Below are 27,663 nucleotides of genomic sequence, written 5' to 3'. Positions count from 1 at the left end.
AGGACAGTATCCAGCCCCTGAGTTCAAGCCCCAGGACCAGCAAAAAACAAACAAAAAACAGAGTTGGAAATTATAGAGTGTATTTAGAGAACTCCAGAGTCCCATGGTTGTGCTCCTATTAATGACAGAATAGCTTTTATTTGACCAACTCAACTGATAATTACATCTGTTAAATCTAAAATCTGAAGGAATCACCAGTCAGTATATTCTGAACAAAAATGTACTGAACAAAAATACAGTCAACATGAAATAAAGGATTGATCTAGGTGAATCTCTCTCTCTCTCCTCTCTCTCTCTCTCTCTCTCTCTCTCTCTCTCTCTCTCTCTCTCTCTCTCTCTCTCTCTCTCTCTCTCTCTCTCTCTCTCTGCCATCCCTGAGCTCTTTTTCTCAGGACTAGGGCTGGATTTGAACCACAATCCTCAGATCTCAGCCTCTCTAGCAGCTAGGATTATAGGTGTAAGTCACCAGTGCCCAGCAAATTTCTCATTTTTATATTTTTTGTTTCGTGTTGTATTTTTTTGAAGGAGCACATTTTGTCTCATAATGGACACCTAAATACTTAGTAGAAACTGTTTGTTTTTCTAGCTTGAGGAACCAGAGGGGAGCAAATGAGTGACCATAGCAGCTGGAAATCTAGGACAAGAGAGAATGAAAAAGGAATAGCCTTAAATTCTTTACATAAACAATTCCCAAATCTTGGTCTGGTTTATGAAACATACATTCATAGATAGGTGAGGAAAACAACAAAACCGAAAAGATTTCGGTGCTGTTTATTACAGAGTTAGTACGTTGACCTTAGCTAACTTAATTTTCTGTTAAAATAGAAATAGTTAATTTTTCTTTCTCTATTTGGTTGTGGGGCTTGAACTCTGGGCTTGGGTGCTGTCCTTCAGCTCTTCAGCTCAAGGCAAGTGCTCTACCACTTGAGCCATAGTGCCACTTCCTAAAATAGAAATATACAGACACAGATACACACATAGACACACAGACACACACAGACACACACACACTTAAGAATCAATCACAGTACTCTGCCAAGCATTGTGGCATGAACATTTATCCCAGTACTTGGGAGGAGGAAGCAAGAGGATCATAAATTTGAGCCAGTTTGGACTATATAGGGAGATCTTGTCTCAAAAACAAATGAACAACAACAAAGAATCCCAAGTCTCCATAATGGATCATATATAATGTCTAGAATGCAATCTCAAATTATGAGGTATATGCAGTCACAAGAAAGTATGACTCAAGCCGGGCGCTGGTGGCTCACGCCTGTAATCCTAGCTACTCAGGAGGCTGAGATCTGAGGATCGCGGTTCAAAGCCAGCCCGGGCAGGAGAGACCGTGAGACTCCTATCTCCAATAAACCACCAGAAAAACGGAAGTGGCGTTGTAGCTCAAGTGGTAGAGCTCTCGCCTTGAGCTGAAGAGCTGAGGGACAGTGCCCAGGCCCAGAGTTCAAGCCCCACGACCGACAAAAAAAAAAAAAAAAAAAAAAGTATGACTCAATTTCAAGAGAGAAAACCATCAACACACATTCAGATGACACAAATGTTGGAATTAGAGACAGAGGCTTAAAAATAGCTCTTTATTTTGTCTATACTCAAAGATATAAAGGAAAATATACTGGTTGTGAATTAATAGGTAGGAAATCTTAGAGAAACTGAAAATATAAAAAGAATCAGATGGAAATTGTAAGACTAAATTTAAAACTTAAGAACTTTACTTAAAATCTTTACTGTATATGCTTAACACCAGATTGTAGATGCCAAAAGAATTAGTGGAGTTGAAAATTGATCAATAAAAATTATGGAAAAATGGGAGAAAAAAATCACCAAAAGAAAGAACAAAATGTCAGGGCATTAAAAATATTGCATCAAAAAGTTTAGTACATCTCATTGGAGTCCTGAAAATAAAGAATCATCCAAAAGAAAAAAAAGGCAGGAAATTATTCTAAAATGATATGTATTTATAGATTTTAGAAGCTCAACAAACCCCTAGCAGAGACAGATTCATTCCTAGTCACCTCATAGTTGAATTTCTGAGAACCAAAGATAAAGAAATCAAATCAAAGCAGCCAGGGGAACAATAATAAAGGCTAGAAAACAGAAAACATCAATTTTAAAGTGCTGAAAGAAAAATACTTTCACATTTTAATTCAATCTAATATAATCTTAGATTATATGTAATATAGTAGTATAAATGGTGTGAAGTCTGTGTAAAAGTCCCAATATGTAAAGTAACACAGTTTGGATGAAAACTTTTCTCATTAGAAATAATGCAATGTAATACCATTTTAAAACATTTCTATTGGATAATCTGACAAAAATGCATATAATTGTCACTGTAGCTTGTGGGGGGGGGGCCTGGGATTTGAACTCACAACCTTGCACTTGTGAAGCAGGCATTCTATCACTTGAGCAACTCTACCAGTCCTTTCTTGCATTGATTATTTTCAAGATAAGATATCATTTTATTCTCAGCCAACCTGCACTTTGATCTTCCTATTTGTGCTTCCCTTTACTACTGGGATGATAGGTGTTTTCATCTGCACCCAGACCTTGTTTGAGATGAAGTCTCACAAACTTTTATGCTTTGGCTGCCTCAATCTGCCCCTCTCTAATTTCTGCCTCTCAAGTAGCTATATAGGCTTGAGCCATCTCATCTGGAACTTTTATATGTATTAGTTGCTGCCTCTGCAGATAAGAATAAGCTATGAGAGAAAAATCAGACTTTTGTGGGTATCTCTTTATGTAGATATTACTTGTTAGGGCATGGATTGGCAAACAGAATGGACTAGATCTCATCTCTTGATTATTCCCTGGATGGGGAGCATAAACCAGGTATAAATGTTAAATTGACAATACCAGATCAATCTGAGAGAAATCTTTAGGATTGCATTTGGAGGGGCACAGGACTGATGACAGGTAGCTAGGGCTGTGATCCTTTCAATTTAGATGACCAGAAGAATGGCAGGACCCCTACTTAGAAGTACAGAAATAGGGGAAGGAAACTTACAGTTGGAAATTTAGGACAAGTTAAAGATCTGACAGATCTAACTAACAGAGTTAATGGAATCATTTGAACTAACATAGAAAAATGAAGAGATGACGTTATGATGGGGCTGGAATGTGAGTTATCACAAGAGTTAACAGAATAGCCAAGATGGGCATGATTGAATCAAAGGTACAATGTCTTAGTGAAGAGTTTCTTTTTTCTTTTTTTTTTTTTTAGAAAAGGATTTTTTTTTTTTTTTTTTGCCAGCCCTGGGGCTTGAACTCAAGGCCTGGGCAATGTCCCTTAGCTTCCTTTGCTCAAGGCCAGCACTCTACCTCTTGAGCCACAGCACCACTTTTGGCTTTTTCTGTTTATGTGGTATGGAAGAATCGAACCCAGGGCTTCAGGCATGCTGGGCAAGTACTCTACCACTAAGCCACCTTCCCAGCCCTTAGTGAAGAGTTTCTTAAAAAATGAAAATAATTTACTAGGTTGGTGTGTGTGTGTGTGTGTGTATATATATATATATATATATATATATAGATAGATGGATAGATAGATAGAGCTATCCTGGAACTTGGATGTTCTGTACAATGTGTTAATATAATAAGCCACTACTCTTAAGGTTATTCATAACAATTTTACTGATCTTCAGTCTTTTTTTGGGGGGGTGGTCAGGTCGTGGGGCCTGAACTCTGGGCCTGGGCGCTGTCCCTCAGCTCTTCAGCTCAAGGCTAGTGCTCTACCACTTGAGCCACAGCATTACTTCCGGCTTTTTTCTTTTTGCTTATGTGGTGCTGAGGAATTGAACCTAGGGCCTCATGCATGCAAGGCAAGCGCTCTACCACTGAGCCACCTTCCCAGCCCTCTTCAGTCTTAATATATATGAAAAACTAAATTATAGAACTCTTCATATTTACATGGAGTTAGGAAAATAATTTTATATACAATTTATTATCAACCATTTCTTTTAGGAATTTTCTGTATCATGTCTTTATCATGTCATAATATAAATCCAAATTGCTAACTATTCCAGACTACCGCATCTTTTGCAATATGTTTCTTTTTTTTTTTTTTCCTTTTTTTGTCGGTCAAGGGGCTTGAACTCAGGGCCTGGGTGCTCTTCCTGAGCTCTTTCACTCAAGGCTAGCACTGTACTATTTTGAGCCACAGCACCACTTCCAGGTTTTTGGTGGTTAATTGTCTTATGGACTTTCCTGCCCAGGCTGGGTTTGAATGGCAGTCTTCATCTCTCAACCTCCTGAGAAGCTAGGGTTACAGGTGTGAGCCACTGATGACCAGCTGCAAAACGTTTATTAATCTCCTTTGTTGCTTTAATAAAGCCTATGACTCTTGTTTTTCTTAGGCCACATTCTGATCACATGCTGATCACGTCTGTGTTCATGAAATAGATTTCTACTTCTTAATTCCCTGTCTTGAAAACAAGTCCTCCCTTCCTTTCCCCCTTCTCTTCCCTCTTCCCTTCCTTTCCCTTCCCTTCCCTTCCCCCTTCCCTTCTTCTCCCCCTCCCCTTCCCCTTTCCCTTCCCTCTTCCCTTCCCTTCCTTCTCCTCTTCCCTTCCCTTCCTTCTCCTCTTCCCTCCCCTCCTGTCTCCTCCCCTCCCCTCCCCTGTTCTCTTCCCTCTTCCCTTCCTTTCCCTTCCCTTTCTTTCCCTCCCCTTCTCTTACCTTCCCTCCCCTTCTCTTCCCTTCCCTCCTTCCTTCCCTCCTTCCTTCCCTCCCTCCCTTCCTTCCTCCCTTCCTTCCTTCCTTCCTTCCTTCCTTCCTTCCTTCCTTCCTTCCTCCCTCCCTCCCTCCCTCCCTCCCTCCCTCCCTCCCTCCCTCCCTTCCTTCCTTCCTTCCTTCCTTCCTTCCTTCCTTCCTTCCTTCCTTCCTTCCTTCCATCTCTTTCTCTCTCTCTTTCTTTGTGCCAGTCTTGAGACTTGAACTTAGGTTCTGGGTGCTGTCCCTGAGTTTTTTGCTCAAGGCTAGTGCTCTCTACTTGAGACTTGGCTCCTCCACTTCTGGGTTGTTTTTTTTTTCCCCCCAATAGTTACTTGGAGATAAGTATCTCATAGGCTTTTCTCCTGGGCTTGCTTTGAACCGTGATCATTAGATCTCAGCCTCCTGAGTAGCTAGGATTACAGATGTCTTTTCTACTAGTTTCACTTTTAGCAATTACATAGTTGGTGGCTGCTCAGTACATAATTTCTAACTAATAAAAAAAAAAGCCATACTGTTTATTTTGTTGTTGTTGTTTTATTGTGAAAATACCGTACAGAGGGGTTACAATTTAATGGGCAAGGGGCTGGGAAGTTGGCTCAGTGGTAGAGCACTTGCCTTGCATGCCTGAGGCCCTGGGTTCAATTCCTCATCATCACATAAGCAAAAAGAAAAAAGCCAGAAGTGGCGCTGTGGATCAAGTGGTAGAGCGCTAGCCTTGAGCTGAAGAGCTGAGGGACAGCGGCCAGGCCCAGAGTTCAGGCCCCACGACTGGACCCAAAAAAAAAAAAAAAAACCAACAAATACATGGGCAAGGTAATGAGTACATTTCTTATCAAGCATTGTTGCTTCCTCCTTTGTTTCCCTTTCCCATCCCTTCCCATCTCCACCCCCCAACCCCCACCATACTGTTTATTATTTAAAGTTCTTACCAACATTTATTTTCCTGATCTTTTTCTTCCTGTTAAACTAAAGCAAAAACTAAGCAAAAAGAAATAGAGAAAAAGAATAATTTTAGAAGGTATTTATATCTTAGCTGATTCCAAAAAGAATTTTATATGTGTGGATACACATATGTATAATTTAAAAATAGATTTTAAAAATCTTGGCATAAAGAAAATAGAAGAGGGGCTGGGAAGGTGGCACAGCGGTAGAGTGCTTGCCTCACATGCATGAGGCCCTGGGTTCGATTTCTTAGCACCACATAAACAGAAAAGTTCAGAAGTGGCATTGTGAGTTGAGAGGTAGAGCTCTAGCCTTGACCTGAAGAGCTTAGGGACAGCGCCCAGGCCCAGAGTTCAAACCCCAGGACTGACAGAAGAAGAAGAAGGAGGAGGAGGAGGAGGAGGAAGAAGAAGGATAATTAAGTTGAAAGATAGAAAAAATAGTGTATATAAATCCCTGTCATAAACTACATAGTTTTTAAGATTAAAAAAAAATTAAATCACTTCTCAGCTTCTGTCAGCCAAAGAGGAAAAGTTATTCAGTATGTGAGAAGATGGATGAAATAAACCAGAAGCAAATTAGAAGTTTTGGAGGTTTTTCTGGCTCTTGGAGCATTTATAAAAGTACTCCTAAAAGATGCCAGCTTACAAGTTCCTTAGTATCACTCCTGCTGCCAGTCTGAGTCTGGATAGTACAGATTCCTATATCCAAGCTGAGAGCATAATTACAAAGTTCAATGAAACTGCTGCTGTAAGGGAGTGAGGAAGACAGTACTTTACAAGGAAGCTTTTCTTTGAATTGCCTAACTTGATCAAAAATTTTTTTTTAATTAAATAGACTTATGTTGTTCAGGCCTTTCACAAATGTTCATATTTTAATAAAATTTGGGTAGCAGATAATTGAAGGTTGTCTTTTCAGCAAGAAGATGAAGAGAATAATTCTATCAATACTACTCATAATTTGAAGGATTTGGCCCTTTGTGTACCCAGCAGCACGGAGAGCCATTCAGCCTTGCTTTGGTTTACTTTTCAATATCTTTAGAGTACGAATTAACATTTTTATACCAAGTATTTCTATGAATTGGAAAGCAGAGAACAGATGGAAAAATAATAACTCTTTTCTGTCTACTTTATTTCCAACTCTGATTGGGATTTTCAAATATCTAAGCAGAAAAGGACTCAGTTTCTCCCCAATGGATTCTCAGAAGGAAAGAAAAAAAAAGAGCAAAAAGAAAAAAATCTCACAATGAAACCACTGCATTTATAGGACTTCATAAATGTCCACAAGTTAGAATTCTAAAATTTACAGTAAGTTCTTGACCATTTGAAAGTCATTTTCTTTTCCTTTTTAGCTTCTGCTTAGCCTTGATGTCCAAATGAAAACAGAATTGATTCACCTTAAATTTCACATGCATTTGCAAGGCAGGGTATCTAGAACCTGATCTTGAACTATGTGGATAATCTTTCAGATTTCTTATGGAAAGATTCCAAAGCCAGAAAAATTTGCAATACTCTCCTTCCCACAGAGATGAAGCAAATAGCGCCCTCTACTGAGAGGATACTGCTTTCATTATGGTAATAATCAAATGCTAATCCTCAGGTCCAATCATTTTGGTCAAATAACACTGTTACTAATTACTTCATCATTATTGTATATATAGTTATTAAAAGTACTAAATTTAAGTTTCCTTTTTTTTTGGTCCGGTTGTGGAGCCTGAACTCTGGGCCTGGGCGCTGTCCCTCAGCTCTTCAGCTCAAGGCTAGCGCTCTACCACTTGAGCCACAGTGCCACTTCCGGCTTTTTTTTCTTTTTGCTTATGTGGTGCTGAGGAATCGAACCCAGGGCCTCATGCATGCAAGACAAGGGCTCTACCACTGAGCCACTTTCCCAGCCCTAAAAGCACTAAATTTAAAATAGAACACAGAAAAGAAACAAGTTAGCCTTGGCCACATATATTTATTGTCTTCTGTAGACTCTATAATCATAGCATTATGTCCTGAGGTATTAATGATTGTGTAAATTTCCACCTGTTTTGAATGAGTAAGATAGCTTTTCCAATTGGAAAATAGAAAGGACTGTTATAGTGTTATGTTAATGAACAATTTTGTGAAATAATTCTAGCACCATTTGGGTGGTTTTCTTCCCTTTGCCAATATTTTTCTTCAGCATCTGCTCAATTGCTAATATCTATCTAGATTAGCAAATAAAAAAAAGAACCCAACTATCTTTTTGTGCAGCTATAATAACTTTTCCTTGTTTTTTTATTATTTCAAAGGGTTAATTATAATGTTTAACAGTAGTGGCACATGTTAAACTAAATGGCTTCCAAATAAAACTCCTTAAAGTTGGTTAGAATGTAGCTCGTTGGCTGTTTGTCTAGCATGTGCAAGGCCCTGGTTTCAATCTCCAGCAGTGCATTAAAAAAACAAGAAGAAAACAAAACAAGAATAAAAAACAAGGAAAGAAGGGAGGGAAACATTAAACTCAACAAATGAGGGATTAGGGTATGTAGCTCAGTAGTGGGGTGCTTATTTAACACGTGCCATGTTCTAGGTTGAACCCCATCACTGTACTACCCCTTATGAGAAAACCTCAACAAAACACAGACATTTGTAGGTGACTTTGAAAGATGTTATATTATCTGTATGTACAGAGTAATGTTCTGTTCAATGCACTCATGTTCCATTTTTGCCAGAAGCTAAACAAATTTTAGCAAAGGAGCCATGGTGACAAAATTTAATTGTTCAAAATGTTTCCCTGGCTTCTAACAAAATGTAGGGTCTAAAATTTTCATTGCTTTACTCAGAAACTTTAGTTACTATGAGAATTAGAGGAGAGTCTAGGTTGAATCATCTTGAGATAGAGATAAGTACCAAAGTTCTAGGATCTGGTTAGCTGCATCTTCTCTTTCCCCTTTCCCTTCTCCTTCCTTCTCTCCTGTCTCTCTTTTTAATAGACTCTAGGCTTCTTTCTGACTGTGCCTTACACTATAGTTCAACTGAAAACTTAAGCTGAACAAAGTGCCTGGTCAGGACTTGCTAATAATCGAAGTATTTGGGGGTATATCTATGAGTTGTGAGTCCTGAGAGATGCTAACTTACCATTTTAATTATGTTGGTGTGATAAAACCCAGATCATTCCATTTATAAAAGGGGCAATTTTCAAGTTCTTCCAAATTTCAGACATCTGTGAAATGATTGGACAGTCCATCTTTGTGTCTTGGTGACATTGTTAGTTACAGGATCTCCAGAATTAGATAGCAGAATTTGGGTCATCTCAAATTACATACACTAAGATAGTCAAGTAAGGAGAAAGAAGGGTACATCCTCCTCATTTACTTGATCAATTAATTCTTCCATGAACTATCCATTAAAATAAGACTCTGAGTCCTCAAGAGCACTGTATTAGCCATTGAAAGGGGATGTGCAGCTTGTTGAAGACCTGGCAGGCTGAGGTAGAACTAGCCTCCTGCCTTTCAGACTACAGGAGTCACAGAGTACAGCTTTTCATCTGTACTTGGTCTTCTGAGGTAGAATTTGTAAGAGTTGGTGGTATTTTCTAGAACAGTGAGGTTTTTCCCAGCTGGATGTTACAGTAATTAGATTTCTTGTATTAAAGTGCCATCTCTCTTGTGGGGAAATGCTTGGCAAATACACACATTTCAGTGTTCTGGTTTTCTAAATATTACGTTAATTAATTTAGAATTTGACAGCTATAAGTTGTTTTAACATCAACTCGCATGGTAATTTCAGTTTGTTTTGAGAAGGGCACATTCCTCCTAATTCCCATTAAGCATTTGTTCCTAAGGTACTTGTCTTTAAGGTCTGAGGTATTGTTATTTCTGTGTAAACAAAGCAAGATGCCATGCACACTTGTTTAATGAGGTGCTGTCAGGGCATCACCACAGGGATTTATAAAGACACTCTGTATAGATGAAGAGTAACCCTTAGGACAGTATAATCTAGACAGAGCTTGAAAGAATAATCGTCCTACTTGAGCTGAAATAATGGTGGCAGAACAAGCAGTAGTGAGGCAGAGGAAAAAGAAACTCAAGCTGACAGCTCCTTTGCGGATGCTGAAGTGGATCAGCCGTTCATTGTAGGGCAGAAGGCAGTCTGGGGAGATGCTCATGCATTTCACATTGGCATGGCATTGGGAAAATCTCCAGTCTTAGCATCAGGGTCAAAACCAAAGCAGAGAGTTGTGCCGTTTCTTATCCAGGAGAGAGAAGACAGCAAAGCAAGCTCTTTGTTCCCCAAAGTTTACTAGAGAAATTGTGCTATGTATAATCCAGCTGTATATTCCTAGTAATTAAGGAAAACAAATGCTCTTTGCAAACTCATTATAGATTTAAAGTTCTGTAAGTTTTCATCAGGTTTCCACAGAAACAAAGAGTTTGAGACAATAGTCGAGAATGCACAAACCATCGAATAAGTGGATTTTAATTGTTCCGGTGTAGAAAATTATTCAGATAACCAGCCACATCAAAGACTATTAAACTTTTTAATTGCTCAGGTAGAAAGATGGAGAATGTCATCATTATCTATCATAAGACAAATCTGCATTAGATGATTCTACTTGAATTTTTGAGCTAGAATAACATACTCAAGGATGCTACTAACTGAAGTGCCATTTAGTACTCAAAAGTAATCATATGTTTTAATTATTCATAGGGCACAATGCATGAATTCACAATACTAATTTTATGGTTTCAGAAAGTGTCTTATGCTATGGTTTACTTACATAGGAGACTCACTAATGTAAAATAAAAGTATAAATGTTTGCAACTATCATAGACTATTATATGCATACAATTGAGATGCGTTATATTGTGATTAAGAGTAGAGAAATATGAGTTTTTAAAAATATGTTTTGCGAAGTTCTTGTAGGATTTAGTACCATGTTTTATATTTATTGAACATTTAGTAGTTTTATCATTGATTTAGAAAGTCTTGATGATAGTGTATTTATTCATTGTGTATTATTTAAGACGTTTTCCCCTAGTTTGTGCTAGGTATTCAGGACACTGAGGCAAATAAGACTTCTGGGATACCCAGGCTTGTACAGTGACATACATGGGGGTGGCAATGGCAAATTGAAATAGATTTGCAGTCTCTCAAGTTCTTTAGTATAGTCACATACTGCCTATTGTCACGACAGGTTCTGAGAGATGCTGATCCAGGTGATTTTGTCATACAAACACCAGACAGTGTTTTTCCACACACCCAGATGATACAGCCTACTATACCCCTGGGCTATGCAGGCCCTTTTGCTCATAAGCGACAAACCTCTGTAGTCTATTGATGTACTATTTTAGACAGCTGAAATACAATAGTATTTGTGTATATAAACACTGAAGCAGTACAGTACAAATACTAAGTGATAGGGATTTTTTCAGCCCTATTTTAATCATATGGGACCATTGCTGTACCTGTACATCCAGTTGTTGACTGACACATTGTTATACATAAATATACATATGTACTGAACATTTTATACATTCACTCTGCATTCTTATTATGCAAGATGCAGGCTACATATCTGAGTTTTTAATGCATAAAATATAACTTATTTGGAATTATTAAAGATCTTCAATATTTCTTTTCTATATTGTTTTGTTTATACCCCTTTTCAACATAATACTTTTTTGTTTTTCTATTTTGAAAAACACAGAAAACCCTTATAAAATGGTTCTCAAACAAATATACAAATCTAAACAAATATCCTAATAAAATTATAACTTTGCATTATCTTTTTTACTTAGCATTTTAATCATAAACATACTTTCCATATCACTGTCAATAAATAACACTGTTATTTATTGACTACATGTTTTTCTGTTACACCAAAGTGCTTTAATTGATTGATTCATTGCTCTGTTACTAGATACTAAGTTTTTTTGTGAGATACTTATAAATATCCTATGTACATAGAGGCTTTGATTGCATGTCTGCTTATTTTTTCTGATTGGTTTCTAGAAGTGGAATGTTTGGGTAAAGTTTAAACCCGTGTGTGTGTGTGTGTGTGTGTGTGTGTGTGTGTGTGTGTGTGCGTGCGTGCGTGCGTGCGTGCGTGCGTGTGTGTGCGCGCGCGCGCGCGCGCTTAATACAGTCTTCTACTAGGAATGGATATACATGCTTGCTAACACTAACCAGCATAATTTATTTTTGTTTGCAAATTGCTACATGAGAAATGGTATATAATTTTTATTTTTTCTTTGTTTGGTCACTACTAAGCTTGATTGTACTTTTTCATACTTTTATATTTTCCCTTGTATGAGTTGTTTAAATCCTATCTGTTTCTGTTGTTGGAATGTTCTTACAATTTTAGTTCTAAGCTGGGCATGCCTATAATTCTAACTACCCAGCAGGCTGAGATCTGAGGAGCAGAGGTTTAAAGCAGGAAACTCCTTGAGACTCTTACCTCCAATTAACTACCCACAAGCCAGAAGTGGAACTATAGCTTAAGTGTTAGAGCACTAGCCTTGAGCAAAAAGAGCTGAAGGACAGTGCCAGGCCTTGAGTTCAAGCCTGAAGACTGGAACAACAACAACAACAAAAAGACTAAACCAGAAGCTATTTTTGTCACCAACATATGACTTCTTAGAGAGCTATGGTGTACATGGCAGATATCTTGATGAATCAAAAAGAACTTCTTTTATCTTTTGGGGACTCAAAGACAAGCTTGGCGTCAGTGCACCTGTTCACTAGTTTAGGCTGTTGAACGCATGATCTGGGAAAAGGATTGTTTAATAATTAATATTAGATAGACAGGTAATAATAGATAGCTAATAATAGACAATAGCACCTGTTCACTAGTTTAGGCTGTTGAATGCATGATCTGGGAAAAGGATTGTTTAATAATTAATATTAGATAGACAGGTAATAATAGATAGCTAATAATAGACAATAACTACTATTTACTGAGTGTTACGTGCTAAGGAATGCTCTGTGCATGTATCATTTCTGTAAGTTAATAGCCAACGTTTATTGAGAACTTACTATGTATAGCCATTGTTTTAAGATTTTTACCTAATGGCAAGACAGACTCATCAGGGGGGAAACTATGCAATAAATCTTAATATGATTCCCTTTATAGATGAGGAAACTAAAGTTCAGAGAGATTCATCATCCACAAAATGGGAAATGACAAAAACCAGTGGTTCCAAAGTTTCCATTGTATTGTACCCTATGATGGTAAAATTTTATTAGCTAATTAAAAGTAGCTCTTTTGATTAATAGGAATCACCATAGCTCACCAAATTCAGCACTGAAATTTACTTCTTGGACACTTCAACATCAAAGCCAGTAATCACTAAAATAACAATAACAAAAGCAAATAAACTCAGGCTGAGTATGTAACTCAGAGTTAGAGTGCTTGCCCACATATGCAAGCCTCTGAACTTGATCCCCAGCACCACAAACCACTTCATATTTTAGGTTAATCTTGATTCCTTTTAGGAAAAGACTTTATTATTTAATACATTTCAGTCTTTCTCATGCTTTTAAAGAAAAAGTAATACTACTCTCTGTGGCTTAATTTGGGATTTCTTTGGCAATCCATAGCCTCTCACTATAATGACTGCTAGTTAATGTGACAAATAATACATAGTGTAAAATTTGCCATTTTAGCCAGTTTGGTGGCATGAACAACCACTGTCCATCTCCAGGACTTTCTCATTATCCCAAACTACATGCATTAAACTATAACTCCACATTCCTCTAATGACTTTTTTTTTTACATTTTTGTATTGTTATTATAAAGGTGATGTACAGAGGGGTTACAGATATATAAGCCAGGTAATAAGTACATTTCTTTTGGGGCAGTGTCACCCTGACTATTGTTTTAATTGGAGATAAGTAACTGTATTAGGTTTTGCTTTCATTATAAGAAAGAGCATGTGATTGTTTTAGAGATATGAGGAAGAGAGATATTTGCTAATACAATGACAAACGAAGAACCTACTGACAAAGGTATATAATTTGTAAAATAGCTGAGTGGGCAGAATTCTGATTTTCAGTTGCCCCAGGCACTTCAGTGCACTTCTGATAATGATTTTCCTTGGGCATGCAGTTACACTGATAGAAATCACATCCATGCATAAAGAGTGAGCTTAATTATACATAACTAATACCTAATATGAGGTTTTACATTTTTTACATATACTTTCTGATTCACAAAAGATGAGACACAATTCTAACTGATCTCATGGAAGTTGTATAGATTCAGAGCATGAGAATATTACATGTTATTCTTTTTTATTATTTTATTTTATTTGTGAACATATTGTACAGAGGGGTTACAATTACATGGGCAGGATAATGCATACATTTCTTACCAAGCATTGCAGCCTACATATGTTATTCTTTAGTGTAAAAAGATACTCTTGCCTTCCTCCTTCCATTCTGAGCATTGTTTGCATTACATGGTGATGTAATGACACAATCTCTTCTGTGCCCTGCTGGGATTCTGGTCAGGCAAGTCACAAAGGCTGTTCAGGGGTTTTGGATACAGTTAATTGTGAAGCAAAATTAACCGATTCCCACTGATACCATATCTTTATTCTCAACTTATTTGAACCCAATCATTTGTGTTGAAAATAATAATAACAAAAGTAGTGAAATGATGTGAATGCCAAGGCATGGGCCAGCCACTACACTAACTAACTATATTACTTCACTAATCTTCTTGATATTGTAAGATATGAATCAAATTCCCATTTTATAGATAGAAAAGCTAAAGAACAGGAAGACTGTATGAATAGGTTGTTCAAAGTTCCCAGTTAATAAATAGCAGACCAAGGATTCAAACCCATGCATTCTAGAGCATTTGCTTTTCATTCCTAAATGAATATACATTTCTGGTGTGTTGAGCCTTGACTGCAGAGCATCCTTGTAAGAATGTCAGAGCTAAACCAAAAATGAGTTCTCATGACACCCTTGAGCCCTTCCATGGCTACGGTGAGCAGCTTGATTCAGCTAAGGTCAAGCATACAAGCATAGGGTTTAGAGACAGAGATTCTCCAGACAGAGAAAGAAGACAAAAAGACAAAAGTCATCTCCTTCCAGCTGTGGTTTTTTTTAGCTAGTAAGGGAGAGGGGAAGAAAGGAAAGGTCACGTTAAGCACATTTCTAAAGGAGTCTTGTCATTCATTCTCTATGCTCTTCCTCTCTGGTTTTATGTGGCCAAGGTCCCAAAGTCATTGTACCTTTCTTAGAACTGCCTTTTCTCTTTCTCTCAATGGAATCCCTTCTCCAGAACTTAATTCTGGATGTCCATACCTTCATGAGAACTCCGTTGTTCAGAGGAGGTCATGAGGATACAGTAGCTTTACACGAGTGGAAAGAAAGACTCTCATACTTAGAGCTCCCCAATTCTCTCAGAAACATGGCCAGATCATCATTGCCAAAGAAAGAAGCTCTCAAGAAAAGGATCTTCAAGGGACAGGCACAGCCACTCCTGTCCCAGGAGCTGGTCATGGTGATCCAGAAGCTTTCTGAGGGACTGCATAGTGGCTACCCAGTCTTTGATCTCCTCCCCATTCTAGCAGGGTCAGAAGTACTGCACTCTCCTGGATTTGACTCATGATTTTGGTGCTCACAGAGTACAGTTACCCCCACACAACTTGAGATGAATAGAGGTCACATTCCCTGGGATGTTTCTAAGACCAAAGAATGTGTTTGCAGATAGCTTTCTTAATGTTCATGTGTTAAATTCATGTAGGTGGCAGTTTTCTGGATAACTTTGAGGACCTTGATCATGTAACTTCTTTGTAGCAAGACGCTCCAAATTATTCTCTTTTTTTTGGAAGGGAGGGGTGCCAGTTCTGGGGCTTGAACTCAGGGCATGGGTGCTGTCCCTGAACTTTTTTGCTCAAGGATAGCACTCTACCACTTGAGCCATAGCTCTACTTGTGGCTTCTTTGGTAGTTAATTTGAGATAAGAGTCTCACCCAGAATTCCATCCTCGGATCTCAGCCTACGGAGTAGCTAGGATTACAGGCATAAGCCACTGGTGCCTAGCTCCAAATTATTCTAGAGGTCTCAGATGTCTGCTCAATCAAGCCTTTTGGTAGGTAGTACCTAACAAAGTTAGCAAAGCTTACTACTTTCCTCTTTAAAACTTATACATAGAATTAAACAAAAAATTATTCCAGAAGAAATACAGAAAGAATAGTCTTTATTTTATGAAATATCCTATATACCATTATAAAATACCTCCACTGAATAATAGTGACAGTGTGCAGTTGACTTGTAAGAAATATTTAAAATGATGACATCTAGATAAAAAAAAATATGGCAGTCTGGACTTAGAATACTGACATAAAAGGTACCTTACCATTGAGGTATTCTTTTACCCTCACTGCACTCTTAATCTCTTTCCTCATTCCTTTTTAAAATCATTGTTAAGGCCATACTGTGTATAGTGTCAGTGTCCCTAACCTATTCTGATAAACTTCAAAGACACTTCAAGGCATGTCAAAGTCACTCTGTGACAAGCTAATTTTCAAATTCAACAGATCTAAAGGTGACTAACACTAATTTCTTTTATTTTCCTTGATTTTGTTTTAATTACAGGCAGTTGGAGCCAGTGACTATTTGGAACTCTCAAAGAATTTTGATACACTACTTTTACGAAACATTCCACAATTTACGCTGGCAAAGATGACTCAAGCTCGAAGATTCATAACTCTCATTGACAACTTGTATGATTTCAAGGTAAGGATTTAAAACATTTTCTCGAAACTGCATTTTGATTGTGGAGGCTGATGTCCTCCTATGGAATCCTAGCTCTACATACAGCCAGCTTTACCTCTCTGTGTTGGGTTTTCTAATCTTCAGATTGAGGATAATAACTATTTACTTTAGAGGACTAAGAAGCTGGTCCAGGTAAAATATATAAGAGATCATTACACAGACAAATACTCTGTACTTACTGTTACTTATAACAGCATTTAGAAGTATAGTCAAACAAGTCACTCTGCTAATGACTCCATTATACCACCAGAAGGAACAGGCTCATCTATGGTCATGAAGAACATAAGGCCTGACCCAACTGCTTGCTTAGTATACATGTGTTCTCCAAATAAATGACTGATAGAATAATGAATAAACAACTGAATAAATGACTAAAGGATCTTCACAGTACTGAAGCTCTCTCTCCCTGTGACTTAGAATACCAGTAACTAGTATTTTAAAAAAAAAACAAAACAACTTACATGTTTTAGCATGGATTGCAGAGCCATTGGGCAGTTATGTATATAGTTCAGTGGTAGTGAGCCCTAATGCCAACCTGCCTATCTTAACAACCTGCTTAGTCTTCTGAACTCAAATTTCCTACTCTGGAATAAGGGGATAAAATTAGTACTTATTTTACAAGATTCTTGTTAGGATGAAATGAGTAAATAAGCACTAAGAGCCTTGTCTGGCATGTAATGAGCTCACAATAAAGGTGAGCTGTCACTGACAGCCAAGGTATGCGCAATTTCAAATTACTTAACTATTACTTTACTATAAGAGACATTTAGTGCATTTAGAATTACCGCTCTGAGTCTGTACTCCCTAGTCACTGTATAGACTTAGAATAGTAATTCTAAAATGAAGAGACTTTGTGGTAGAGGAGACACATAACAAACTACTGGGAGGGACAAGTGAGATTTCAATGTTTCTCTGACTCACTCAACATCTTTATGATGCTAAGAACAGTAGTGAGCAATAGAAATTCAATGGCAATAATGCTGGACAGGGTGCCTGCCTTTGCAAACTTACAATCCAAAGGCTGGAAACAGCAATCATGTGTAGAGAAGTCAGTGGCCAGTCACCACTGTGGGATGACCTTTTGGACACAGAGAGGCACCTGGGCTAAGGGATTCAGGAAAGATTGCACTTATCTTGGGGGAGAAGTTTTGAGGGTTGGCCCAGAGAATTCCTCTGAGAACTACCTGCATCAACCACCATCTGAGCTACCTAAAAATCTAGATTTGGCTAGGCACTGGTAGCTCATGCCTGTTTCTTAGCTACTCAGGAGGCTCACTGAGGATTGTGGTTCAAAGCCATTCTAGGCAGAAAAACCTGTTGAGATTTTTAACTCCAATTAACCACCAAAAAGCCAAAAGTGGAGCTGTGGCTCTAGTGGTAGAGTGCTAGCCTTGAACAAAAAAGCTCAAGGATAGGGTTGGAGGCATGGATCAGGTCAGGTCGTAAGTGCCAGCCAATGAGGAAAGCATCAGATACCAAGTTTGAGTCCCAGTCTCAGACCAAAAAACAAAAACAACAAAAAAAAGAAGCTCAGAGACAGTACCCAAGCTCTGAGTTCAGGCCCCAGGAGTAGCTAGGATGAGGTGTTTACAGCTTTGCCTACATAAAATGCATCAAGCAAGCACTGGTGCAGGGGTCAAGGAAAGCTTGCATTAAGTGTGTCGACAAAACCTGCTGCTTGTGTCCAGAGAGCCAATACACACATGATCAGTAAGTCAGGAAATGCAGAGGCCAAGGTCAGAGAGCTAGGGGTCAAGGCCTGTCAGCTGTGAGTGGTTGTCTTCTGCAGAGACTCTCCACTCATCTCAAGAGCTCTGGAATGAAGTGTGTGATTCTGGAGGTAGCATTGTATTTACAGCCAAAGCTTTACAAAAAAAGTGGTATAGGGACATAATAGATGGCTCATAGATTGGAGGAACAAGAATTTCATTATGTTTATATAATTCAGTTGGACATATCTTAAAGCCTGTGCCCACATCCCTTACTACCCAATCCTACCTCATACCTACTTCTTTATTTAAAGAAAGAAAGATTGGTCTGGCAATAGACTGGCATGTACAAACTGCTCTCACCATTAGCTCCAACTAAATCATGCACCTAGAGATTATATGCTATATTAAAGTGTAGCCCAAATTATCTTATTTCATAAATTGAGAGCAATACACAGTATTATAGAATATAGTCATGGAGATTTGTAAAATAAGGGTATTATCATTTAAATAATGAAAAATATCATTTGTGATAAATAGAATTTATCAGTGGTGGTAGAAAGCTATTTGGATATGGGAAGGTGAGTCCCAAATATTAGCATGTTATTTTAAAGTATTAGTATATTTTTTAAAGGATAGATAGGAATCCTGAAAATACCAGGATTTTTTTTTTTGTTTTTTGTTTTTTGTTTTTTGTTTTTTGGTTGTAGGGCTTGTACTTTAGGCCTGGGCGCTGTCCCTCAGCTCTTCTGCTCAAGGCTAGTGCTCTACCACTTGAACCATAGCACCACTTCTGGATTTTTCTGTTTATGTGGTACTAAGAAATTGAACCCAGGACCCCATGCATTCAAGGCAAGCACTCTACCACTGAGCCACCTTCTCAGCCCCCAGGATGTTTTAAATTTGAAGAAAAGTATGCTTTGCATTTAAACTGCTGAACATGCAATATATAAAAGCCACTTATAATATATTATCACACATGCCTAGTCTTTTTGAAGAATGTCCTGACAGGATGCTGCTACAAATGTAGGTTCTAGAAGCTAGGGATAAAGGAGTAAAGGAATAATGGGCTGAATTTGGCTGTCAGCTACTCAGTAAAGTTACATAACTACCTCTTTTACAGTGCATGTGGGAGCCAACACACAGGGACCAGCTCCACAGAGACATAAAAGTTGAGAGTCAAGTATAATTGTCCTAGCTTGTTTATGTTTCTATAACAAAATAATCACATGCTGGGAAAATCATAAATAAAAGGAATTTATTTCTTACAGTTCAGGAGGTTATAAAGTCTATGATCAAAGCTCAGACAGGAGACAGGTACCAATGACTCACACCTGTAATCCTAAACTGCTTAGGAGGCCGAGATCACAGGATCACAATTCAAAGCCAGCCTGGGCAGAAAAGTCTGTGAGACTCCTATCTCCAATGAACTACTCAGAAAAAGCCAGAAGTGGTGCCACGGCTCAGGTGGTAGAGCACTAGCCTTGAGAACAAAGAGGCTTAGGGACAGTACTCAGACCCTGAGTTCAAGCCTTAGGACTGGGATTAAAAAAAAAAAAAAAAGAACTCAGGCAGATCTTTCTGGAGCTCTTGTGGCTCAGTCGTTCTTGAAATTCCCTACATCTTAATAATACTATACTATGAATAAGTTTCAACATGAATTTTGGAGAGCACACAAACATGTAAATCATAGCAGCAATGGAAAGAACATTGAGCTTAGCACCAGAAGACCTTGGCTCAGGTCCCTGCTGTCCTGGAGTGTCCCAATTAAACCTTTGCTCCATACTTTTCCATGGGATATAGTCTGTGTAGAAATATTTGGAAAAATACTATTCAGTTTCAATATATCTATTAACTACAAACTATTAGAAAAAGTATGGACATTTTAAAAGCAGAGATCCAAGCTCCCTTTGTGAAAGAGCAGATTATTTTTTTATCTTATGAGAAATTTTTCTTACTTTCAACTTGGTAAATGTAAAGAGTAACACCATCTACTTATTTTCTTCTATTACAGGTGCGGGTAATTTGTTCTGCGTCGACTCCTATATCAAGCTTATTTTTGTATCAACATGATGACAGTGTGTTGGAGCAAAGCAGAATACTGATGGATGATTTGGGACTGAGCCAGGTAGATGATATTAACATAATCTCTTTTTATTATAAAACAGCTTAATTGTTTTGGTTTGATACATGTTACATTTTGAAGAAAGAATTCAGATAGTTAACCATTGATTTGCTGCCTTCTTTTCTCTCAAGTATAGCAGACTTATCCTCAATATCAGTAACTTCAGAGAATTACCATTTAAGAGTAGAAGGAATACTCAGTGATCACATCAGACCATCAGAATGAACTCCAGAGAGATGGACTAATGGCCCACAGTCACACTGCTGAGTAATGGTGGGCCATACCTGGAACTTTCTGGTTGCAGGCTTTCCCTGCTGTACCATGTTTTTCTGGATGTTCTTCATGATTGCTAAATCTGCAGTGCTTGAGATAGAATCCAAGTGTGTGGGTTAGTTAGTCTAGACTCAAGAAGTACTCAGGAAGGCCCTTGCTGAAAAAAGAAATCCATGAATCATCTCCGAATCTTCTTTTAGCAAACACTTCAGGGATACTTGTGGGTGATAGGCTATGAAGACACAAGCTGATGCTTGCCCAGTTCTTCTGGAGCTTGGAGTCTAAATTTGCCTCAGGCCAAGCAGAATTGACTTTGTTTTTACTTCTGTAAGAATATTACAGTCTATATTTCTCAAAAAGTGACCATGCAAACATTAGTCAAGATGTAAAATACCAACACAAACTCTAAGAACGAAGACTTCAGTTCTTCTGCCCCGGCAAAAGCCCATTTGGAGGAAGGAGCTGTAACTTTTCCTGGCAGTTTGTGCTCTTTATAGCCTATCAGTTTTGATCTGTTGATTCTGTAGTCTCACTTAAGAGGATAGTATTTGAGGAAATTATATAGCAATTTTAAATCTAAATAGGTTACTCAAAGCTTTTCTTTTTGAAAAAAATGTACTTCTATAAGTTTTCATTTGGGTGGCTTTAATTGGTGCTGTTTTGTTTTTTTGTTTGTTTTTATAACCAGGAATCAGCAGAAGGGCTCTCCATGTTTACTGGAGAAGAGGAAATCTTTGCATTTCAGCGCACAATTTCCCGACTCACAGAAATGCAGACTGAACAGTACTGGAACGAAGGGGAGAGGAGCAAGAAGTAACTGTCAATCTCACATGAATAAAACTAGATAAATGACTAATACAGGGAGAACTCTGTATTTTAAGACTTGAAGGAACCATTTTCTCATCATTAATTATGCACTTTGTCCTCTGGACCATTTTAATCTAATATTGCTGTCAAAGATGTAGTGGATTAGTAAGTTAAAGACTTACATTTTTATAGGTCTACTTTTTTGCCTATTTATTTGTGCTAATTTCTGCACTACAATATTATAATTACCACTCGTGAAGATTACTGTCAAACCAGACATGTTAGCTTCCCATTAAGCCACCTGAATGAACCTTAAACAACAACCGCACAGTAAATGTAGGGTATGTGGACATTTCCAGCTTTGCTTGTATGGCTGTAGCACTTAAGAAGGCCATCTTTATAAGGGGAAGAGAACCTTGCATTTTACTTTGAAAAAGAGCTTTCTGATTTTTCTATAAACTGAAGGGAATAACATTTTAGAATGTGGGTTTAAATATGGGATTTCTTTAAGGAGGAGAGTTGGCTGTGAATTATAGTAAATCCCCTAGATTTTCAGGTTTTCCTCATGCTAGTGAGAGTATTTTTTATTTTTTAATTTTTGTTGGTTGTGGGGCTTGAACTCTGGGCTTGGGCACTGACCCTGAGCTCTTCAGCTCAAAGCAAGGGCTCCACCAATTGAGCCACAGTGCCACTTGTGGTTTTCTGGTGGTTAATTGGAGATAAGTGTCTTATGGACTTTCCTGCTTGGGCTGGCTTTGAACCGTGATCCTCAGATCTCAGCTTCCTGAGTAGCTAGGATTACAGGCATGAGCCACTAGTGCCCAGCTGGGAGAGTATTTTTTTAAAATCTTGAGATCATGCTTGGCAGGCAGGATTGCATTTATATAAAACCTTGAGATCATGCTTGGCAGGCAAGGCTGGATCTTATGTGTATGCAGAGATACCTGGGTAAATCAAGGAGTATAGTGTTAATAAGTAAGGAGCAAATACCAAATCTGAACCAACAGGCAGCTCTGCAGGCAGTTCCCTGACTGTCAGCCAGTGGGAAGGCAAGTACCAGAGTATGGGAGGAAATGCAGTCATGGACATGCCTGCTGCAGAATGGACACTTGCTCATCTGAGACCAGCCAGACCCTCATGGATAGCAGACTCCTTCCCACGGTTCACCTATACTAGCTGACATTGCAAAATGCTGCTCCTTGCCTTGCCTTTGACTCTGCAAAGAGTTGGACCTACTAATAAATAGAAACCACCTGGAAAAAGCATTAAATAAAATCTTACTTGTCGGCTAGGTACTGATGGCTCCAATTAACAAGCAAAAAGTGGAACCAGTGGAAGCAGAGCTGTGGTGCAAGTGGTAGAGCACTAGTCTTAAGCAAGAAAGCTCAGTAACAGTGTCCAGTCTCTGATTTCAAGCCCCAGAACTGGCACACGCACATGTGCGAACACACATACACACAAATTTGATTTGCCAATCAAACTTGTATCTTGATTGATTTAAATAACACTTGGTGTCACTATTATCACTAAGAGGGGATTTGGGATGAAACTGTTAAGAGAGTCTTAAATCCCTCTTCAGAAAAGACAAAGAAAAAATATAAAGTCTAAAAAGTGCTGTAAAGATCAAGGATTTAGGGAAATAGGCAGAGATGAGTTGGTTCAACAATGATTGTAATTGTCAGCATAGGTAAGCTCTTTGAATCCTATTTGATCCTTATTCCCGTAGTCTATTTTTATTTAATTTTTGCCAATCCTGGGGCTTGAACTCAAGGCCTGGGCTCTGTCCTTGAGCCTCTCTGTGCTCAAGTCTATGCTTTACCACTTCAGCCACAATGTCACTTCCGTCATTTTCTGAGTAGTTTATTGGAGATCAGAGTCTCACACACTTTCCTGTTTGGGCTGGCTTTGAACTGTGATCCTCAGATCTCAGCCTCCTAAACAGCTAGGATTACAGGCGTAAGACAATGGTGCCCACATAGTCTATTTTAGATATTAACCTGAAATAGTCAAGCAGGTACATTGGTTGATTATGCAACCATAGAGAAAACTTTAGAGTGTCTTAAAGTCAAATGTGGTTCCAAAATATTCTATTGAAGTAAAACAATTCCAAGAGATTAAGTAAAAGGGGAAAATTGGGAAATAGCACTATATGCTTAACTTAACACTAGGTATTTACATTAGGCCAGTTTAAAAAGTAGTGCTAGAAATTGAGTATAACATCCTGAGGTAAGGAAACTGAAGCTTCAAAAGTGAAGTTGTAAGGCTGGGAATGTGTCTTAGTGGTAAAGTGCTTGCTTAGCATGCATGAGGCCCTGGGTTGATTCCTCAGTACCACATACACAGAGAAAGCCAGAAGTGGTGTTGTGGCTCAAGTGGTAGAGTGCTAGCCTTGAGCAAAAGAAGCTTAGGGACAGTGCCCAGGCCCGGACTTCAAGCTCCAGGACTGGTAATAAAATAAAGGGAAATTGCTTACACTGTTGTAAATACACCATTTATTTGATGAAATAAATGTAACTGTTTACCTTTATTATTTAAATCTTAATCTCCCTTCTCCTGCAGTACTGGCATGTGAGGCAAGTACTGTACAATTTAGTCAAACCTCTAGCCCTAAATTTTACTTTTCCTTTTGACATTCCTTTAATAACTATTCTTGATATAAAAAGATGGTATGGACAGATAGATGGATAGAGTGACTAGTAGAAATGGGAACTGTGTATTCTCTGAATATGTTGGTGTATGTAGAAGAGTGCTCCACTCAGGTGCTCTTGAAAAAGTTCATTTGAGTTGAGATATTTGGGTTAATTTTTTTTTTTTTTTTTGGTCAGTCATGGGCCTGAACTCTGGGCCTGGGCGCTGTCCCTCAGCTCTTGAGCTCAAGGCTAGTGCTCTACCACTTAAGCTACAGTGCCACTTCTGGCTTTTTCTGTTCATGTGGTGCTGAGGAATTGAACCCAGGGCCTCATGCATGCAAGGCAAGCACTCTACCACTGAGCCACTTTCCCAGCCCTGGACTAATTTTTTTTAACAGAAGTAATGATGAAGCATTAAGCCCTGACTCAATGCACAGAAGCCTATGTAATTTTCAGTGTAGCTATCCTATATCACCTTGGTGATAAGGACCTTAAACAACTTTTAAACTATTATGTCTGTAGATGAAGCTATAATGCAAGCTTTACCTACCTAACTGGAAGATGTACTCCTATTCTTCCCCTTGGGGCTGGAGGGCTGAGCCAAAGTAGAAAAGGCTTTCTGAGCTTGGAGGAGAGGCTGTGTAGAGAACGAGGCAAGAAGGTAAGGCTGACTTGATCTCTTTATCTGCAAGGAAGAGGAAGGAGTTTCATGGTGGCTGGAAATTATACATCTTCATTTATCTTGATCTCCAAAGATTGGTTCACCAAACAATATGCAAGAAAAAAATCTTAATGATTAACTATTACTAGAAAACAATATGGTAGTTCTAGTAAAAGGAGTGTTGAGTATGCTTTATCTGAAGTGCTTTGGATCTGAAGTGCTTTGAATTTCTAACATTATCAGACTTTGGAATGTTTATATATTTGTAATGAGGTATCTTGGGGATGGAGCCCCAGTCTGAACATAAAAATGCATTTATTTTATGTAAAGCTCATACACATACCCTGAAAGTAATTGTCTGCAATATTTGTAGTGTGCCTGTGTTTTGACTGTGACCAGAAATGCAAGGTGGCCATGGAATTTTCCATTTGGAGTGTCATGTCTGTGCTGAAAAGGGTTCAGAATTTGATGTCAGATTTTCTAAATAGGGATATTCAACTTGTGATACAAAATGAGACATGAAAACAACCCATAGGTCAGAAAGCACGTTTCTATGTGTCTTCTGAGTTGTGTCCCTATTAAATTCTCAGCAATCCAGTTTTTGTCCCCAAAGTTACATAAATCTCTTAGAGCACATATATTTACTGGGAGTGCTTTACATCCATGCTAAGAAATGGAGGTCGGAGCCAAGTACTGCTATGGAAGAAGAGCCTATCTTCTTAGAAACCCAGACCAGGGAAGCCAGCAGAGTCCGGAATACCCTCTAAAATGATTACTACTTTCTGCAGGCACTGGTGGCTCACGCCTGTAATCCTAGCTACTCAGGAGGCTCAGATCTGAGCATTATGGTTCAAAGCCAGCCTGGGCAGGAAAGTCCGTGAGACTATTATTTCCAATAAACTACCAGAAAACCGGAAGTGGTGCTATAGCTCATGTTGAGCTGAAGAGCTGAGGGACAACAATCAGGCTCAGTGTTCAAACCCCACAACCAAGAAAAAAATAAAAATAAAAGCAAAAACAAACAAAAAACATTATTAAAATGATTGCTGCTTTCCAGACTTAACAGCAGGCAAGTAAGGGGGGAAAAGGAAACTTTTCCTTTAAAAAAAAAAAAAGGGCTAGAGGCATGGCTCAAGTGGTAATGCTTGTATAGATAGTGTGAGGCCCTCCCTTCAATCCCAAGTGCCAAAAAGAAAAAAGAATAAAAACCTGATTGCTGTCATTACTTTTGTATTTCTTTAGATAGTATTAATTTATTTGCTGATAACAGTAGTCATGAGGCAACATGGTAGATTTAAACAATTTTAACTTATTTCTGAGGCCAAAAAAACCTATTGTATTGTTTTATTCACATATATGCATCTGCAATGAAATTTCATAATTTAATCATAAGGCAATACTTTAATCTTTCTGAAGTGTATTTCTTGTACTTACAAGTGTGCAAATACCCATGTAATTGTAACTCCTCTGTACAGTATGTTCACAAATAAAATTAAATTAAATTAAAAAAAACAAGTGTGCAAATAATGGAAGGTTAAAATTACTTGAATGTTTTGTAAATTAAAAATTTTCTTGCAAAATATATAAAATGGATGTGCACATAAGCACTTATTTAAGAAACACATGCTTACGATGTGCTTGGCATGGTTCTAAGTACTTAATAAATTCTTTTGATCCTTCTCTGAAATGAGTACTGTTATGGCCATTTTATAGATAGGAAAGCTAAGGTACAGAAAAGGGCTAAAAAGAATACTGGATTGCTGATATACACATTACAGTCAATAAAATGATCAGGGGCTGGGAATGTGACTTACTGGTAGAGCGCTTGCCTAGCATGCATGAAGCCCTGGGTTTGATTCCTCAGTACCACATAAATAGAAAAAGACAGAAGTGGTGCTTTGGCTCAAGTGGTAGAGAATTAGCCTTGAGCAAAAGAAGCTCAGGCCTGGTGTTGTGGCTCAAGTGGTAGAGTGCTAGCTTTGAGCAAAGGAAGCTCAGGAATAGTACCCAGGCCCTGAGTTCAAGCCCCAGGATTGTCCAAAAGATAAAAATAAAATAAAATGATCCAAACACTATTTTTTTACACTTTACATTTCATTGCCTTTGTTCTGAACACAACATGCACACATCCATCTAACTTGATCCTACCAATGCCACACTTTCATCTGAGATTAAAAACAAATGAACAAACACTTCCCAAGGATTGGAGTGGCCTGCATCTCTGACACTAGGGTTTTTGATCCGTTATGAGAATCTGTATAGCAACAGGTCTGTAAGTAATATTTTTAAGTTATCTTGAGCCACTGATCTTTTTTGTATTTTATTTTTTAATTTTTTTTGTATATTTTTTGTAAAAATACTGAACAGAGGGTTACAGTTACACAATTAAGGTAATGAGTACATTTTCTATCAAGCATTGTTACCTCCTCATTTTCCCCCTACCATTCCTTCACTCCCCACCTCCCCAATTTCTCCCCCCCCCCACCACCCCGCCCCAAAGTTGTTAAGTTCGTTTTCAACATAGTGTCTTGTACATCTCATTGTTACAATGGGATATCCTGTAACCTTAATTCAACACTTTGTTATTTCCCTTCCCCTCCCCAAATTACAAAAATGTATATACAAGATTCAGGACTCTGGAATCAAATACAGAGAGCCCCTGATCTTATATGACATCAGTTACTGGTAGAAAAGGGTTATCTTTGGAGATGAGTTTGCAATTTTCTATTAAGGCAGAATGAAGATTAAACTTTGGCCATTATCAAGTAGCAGTTGATTTTCCTGGAAGAGAAAATTGTTGAGTGTGCTGCCTGCAGTCAACTCCTCCCCAGGACCTCACAGCTTTACCTCCGTTGACCTCACAGTTCAGTCAGACAGGTATGTCTGTCCACCTTGTGTCTCATGGCATGAAGTTCCAGGACATCTGTCTTTGTGTATGTGTGTGTGTGTGAAGTTTTCCAAAGGTTATACTGAGAAATTTCCTTTCTCAAGGATTCTCCAGACTTGACTATGATCTCTCGGATGCAGGAGAAAGGGC

General features: G+C 38.3%; 1 protein-coding gene across 1 annotated transcript in view; it reads left to right on the top strand.

The window, feature by feature from the left end:
- Window positions 1–26,925, top strand: part of Afg1l (AFG1 like ATPase) — a 169,461-nt gene extending 142,536 nt beyond the window's left edge. Inside the window, exons 11-13 of the mRNA XM_070010860.1 lie at window positions 16,242–16,382; window positions 20,145–20,258; window positions 21,217–26,925. Coding sequence (XP_069866961.1) covers window positions 16,242–16,382; window positions 20,145–20,258; window positions 21,217–21,345 — 384 coding nt within the window. The 3' untranslated portion in view covers window positions 21,346–26,925. The remainder of the gene's footprint in view (window positions 1–16,241; window positions 16,383–20,144; window positions 20,259–21,216) is intronic.
- The last annotated feature ends 738 nt before the right edge of the window (window positions 26,926–27,663 follow it).

The sequence above is a fragment of the Dipodomys merriami genome, unplaced genomic scaffold (assembly GCF_024711535.1).
Source record: "Dipodomys merriami isolate MVZ:Mamm:240054 unplaced genomic scaffold, mDipMer1.0.p SCAF_8, whole genome shotgun sequence".
NCBI lineage: Eukaryota > Metazoa > Chordata > Mammalia > Rodentia > Heteromyidae > Dipodomys > Dipodomys merriami.
The sequence above is the reverse complement of the archived record's forward strand: the minus strand, read 5'-3'. Positions and strand labels throughout refer to the sequence as shown.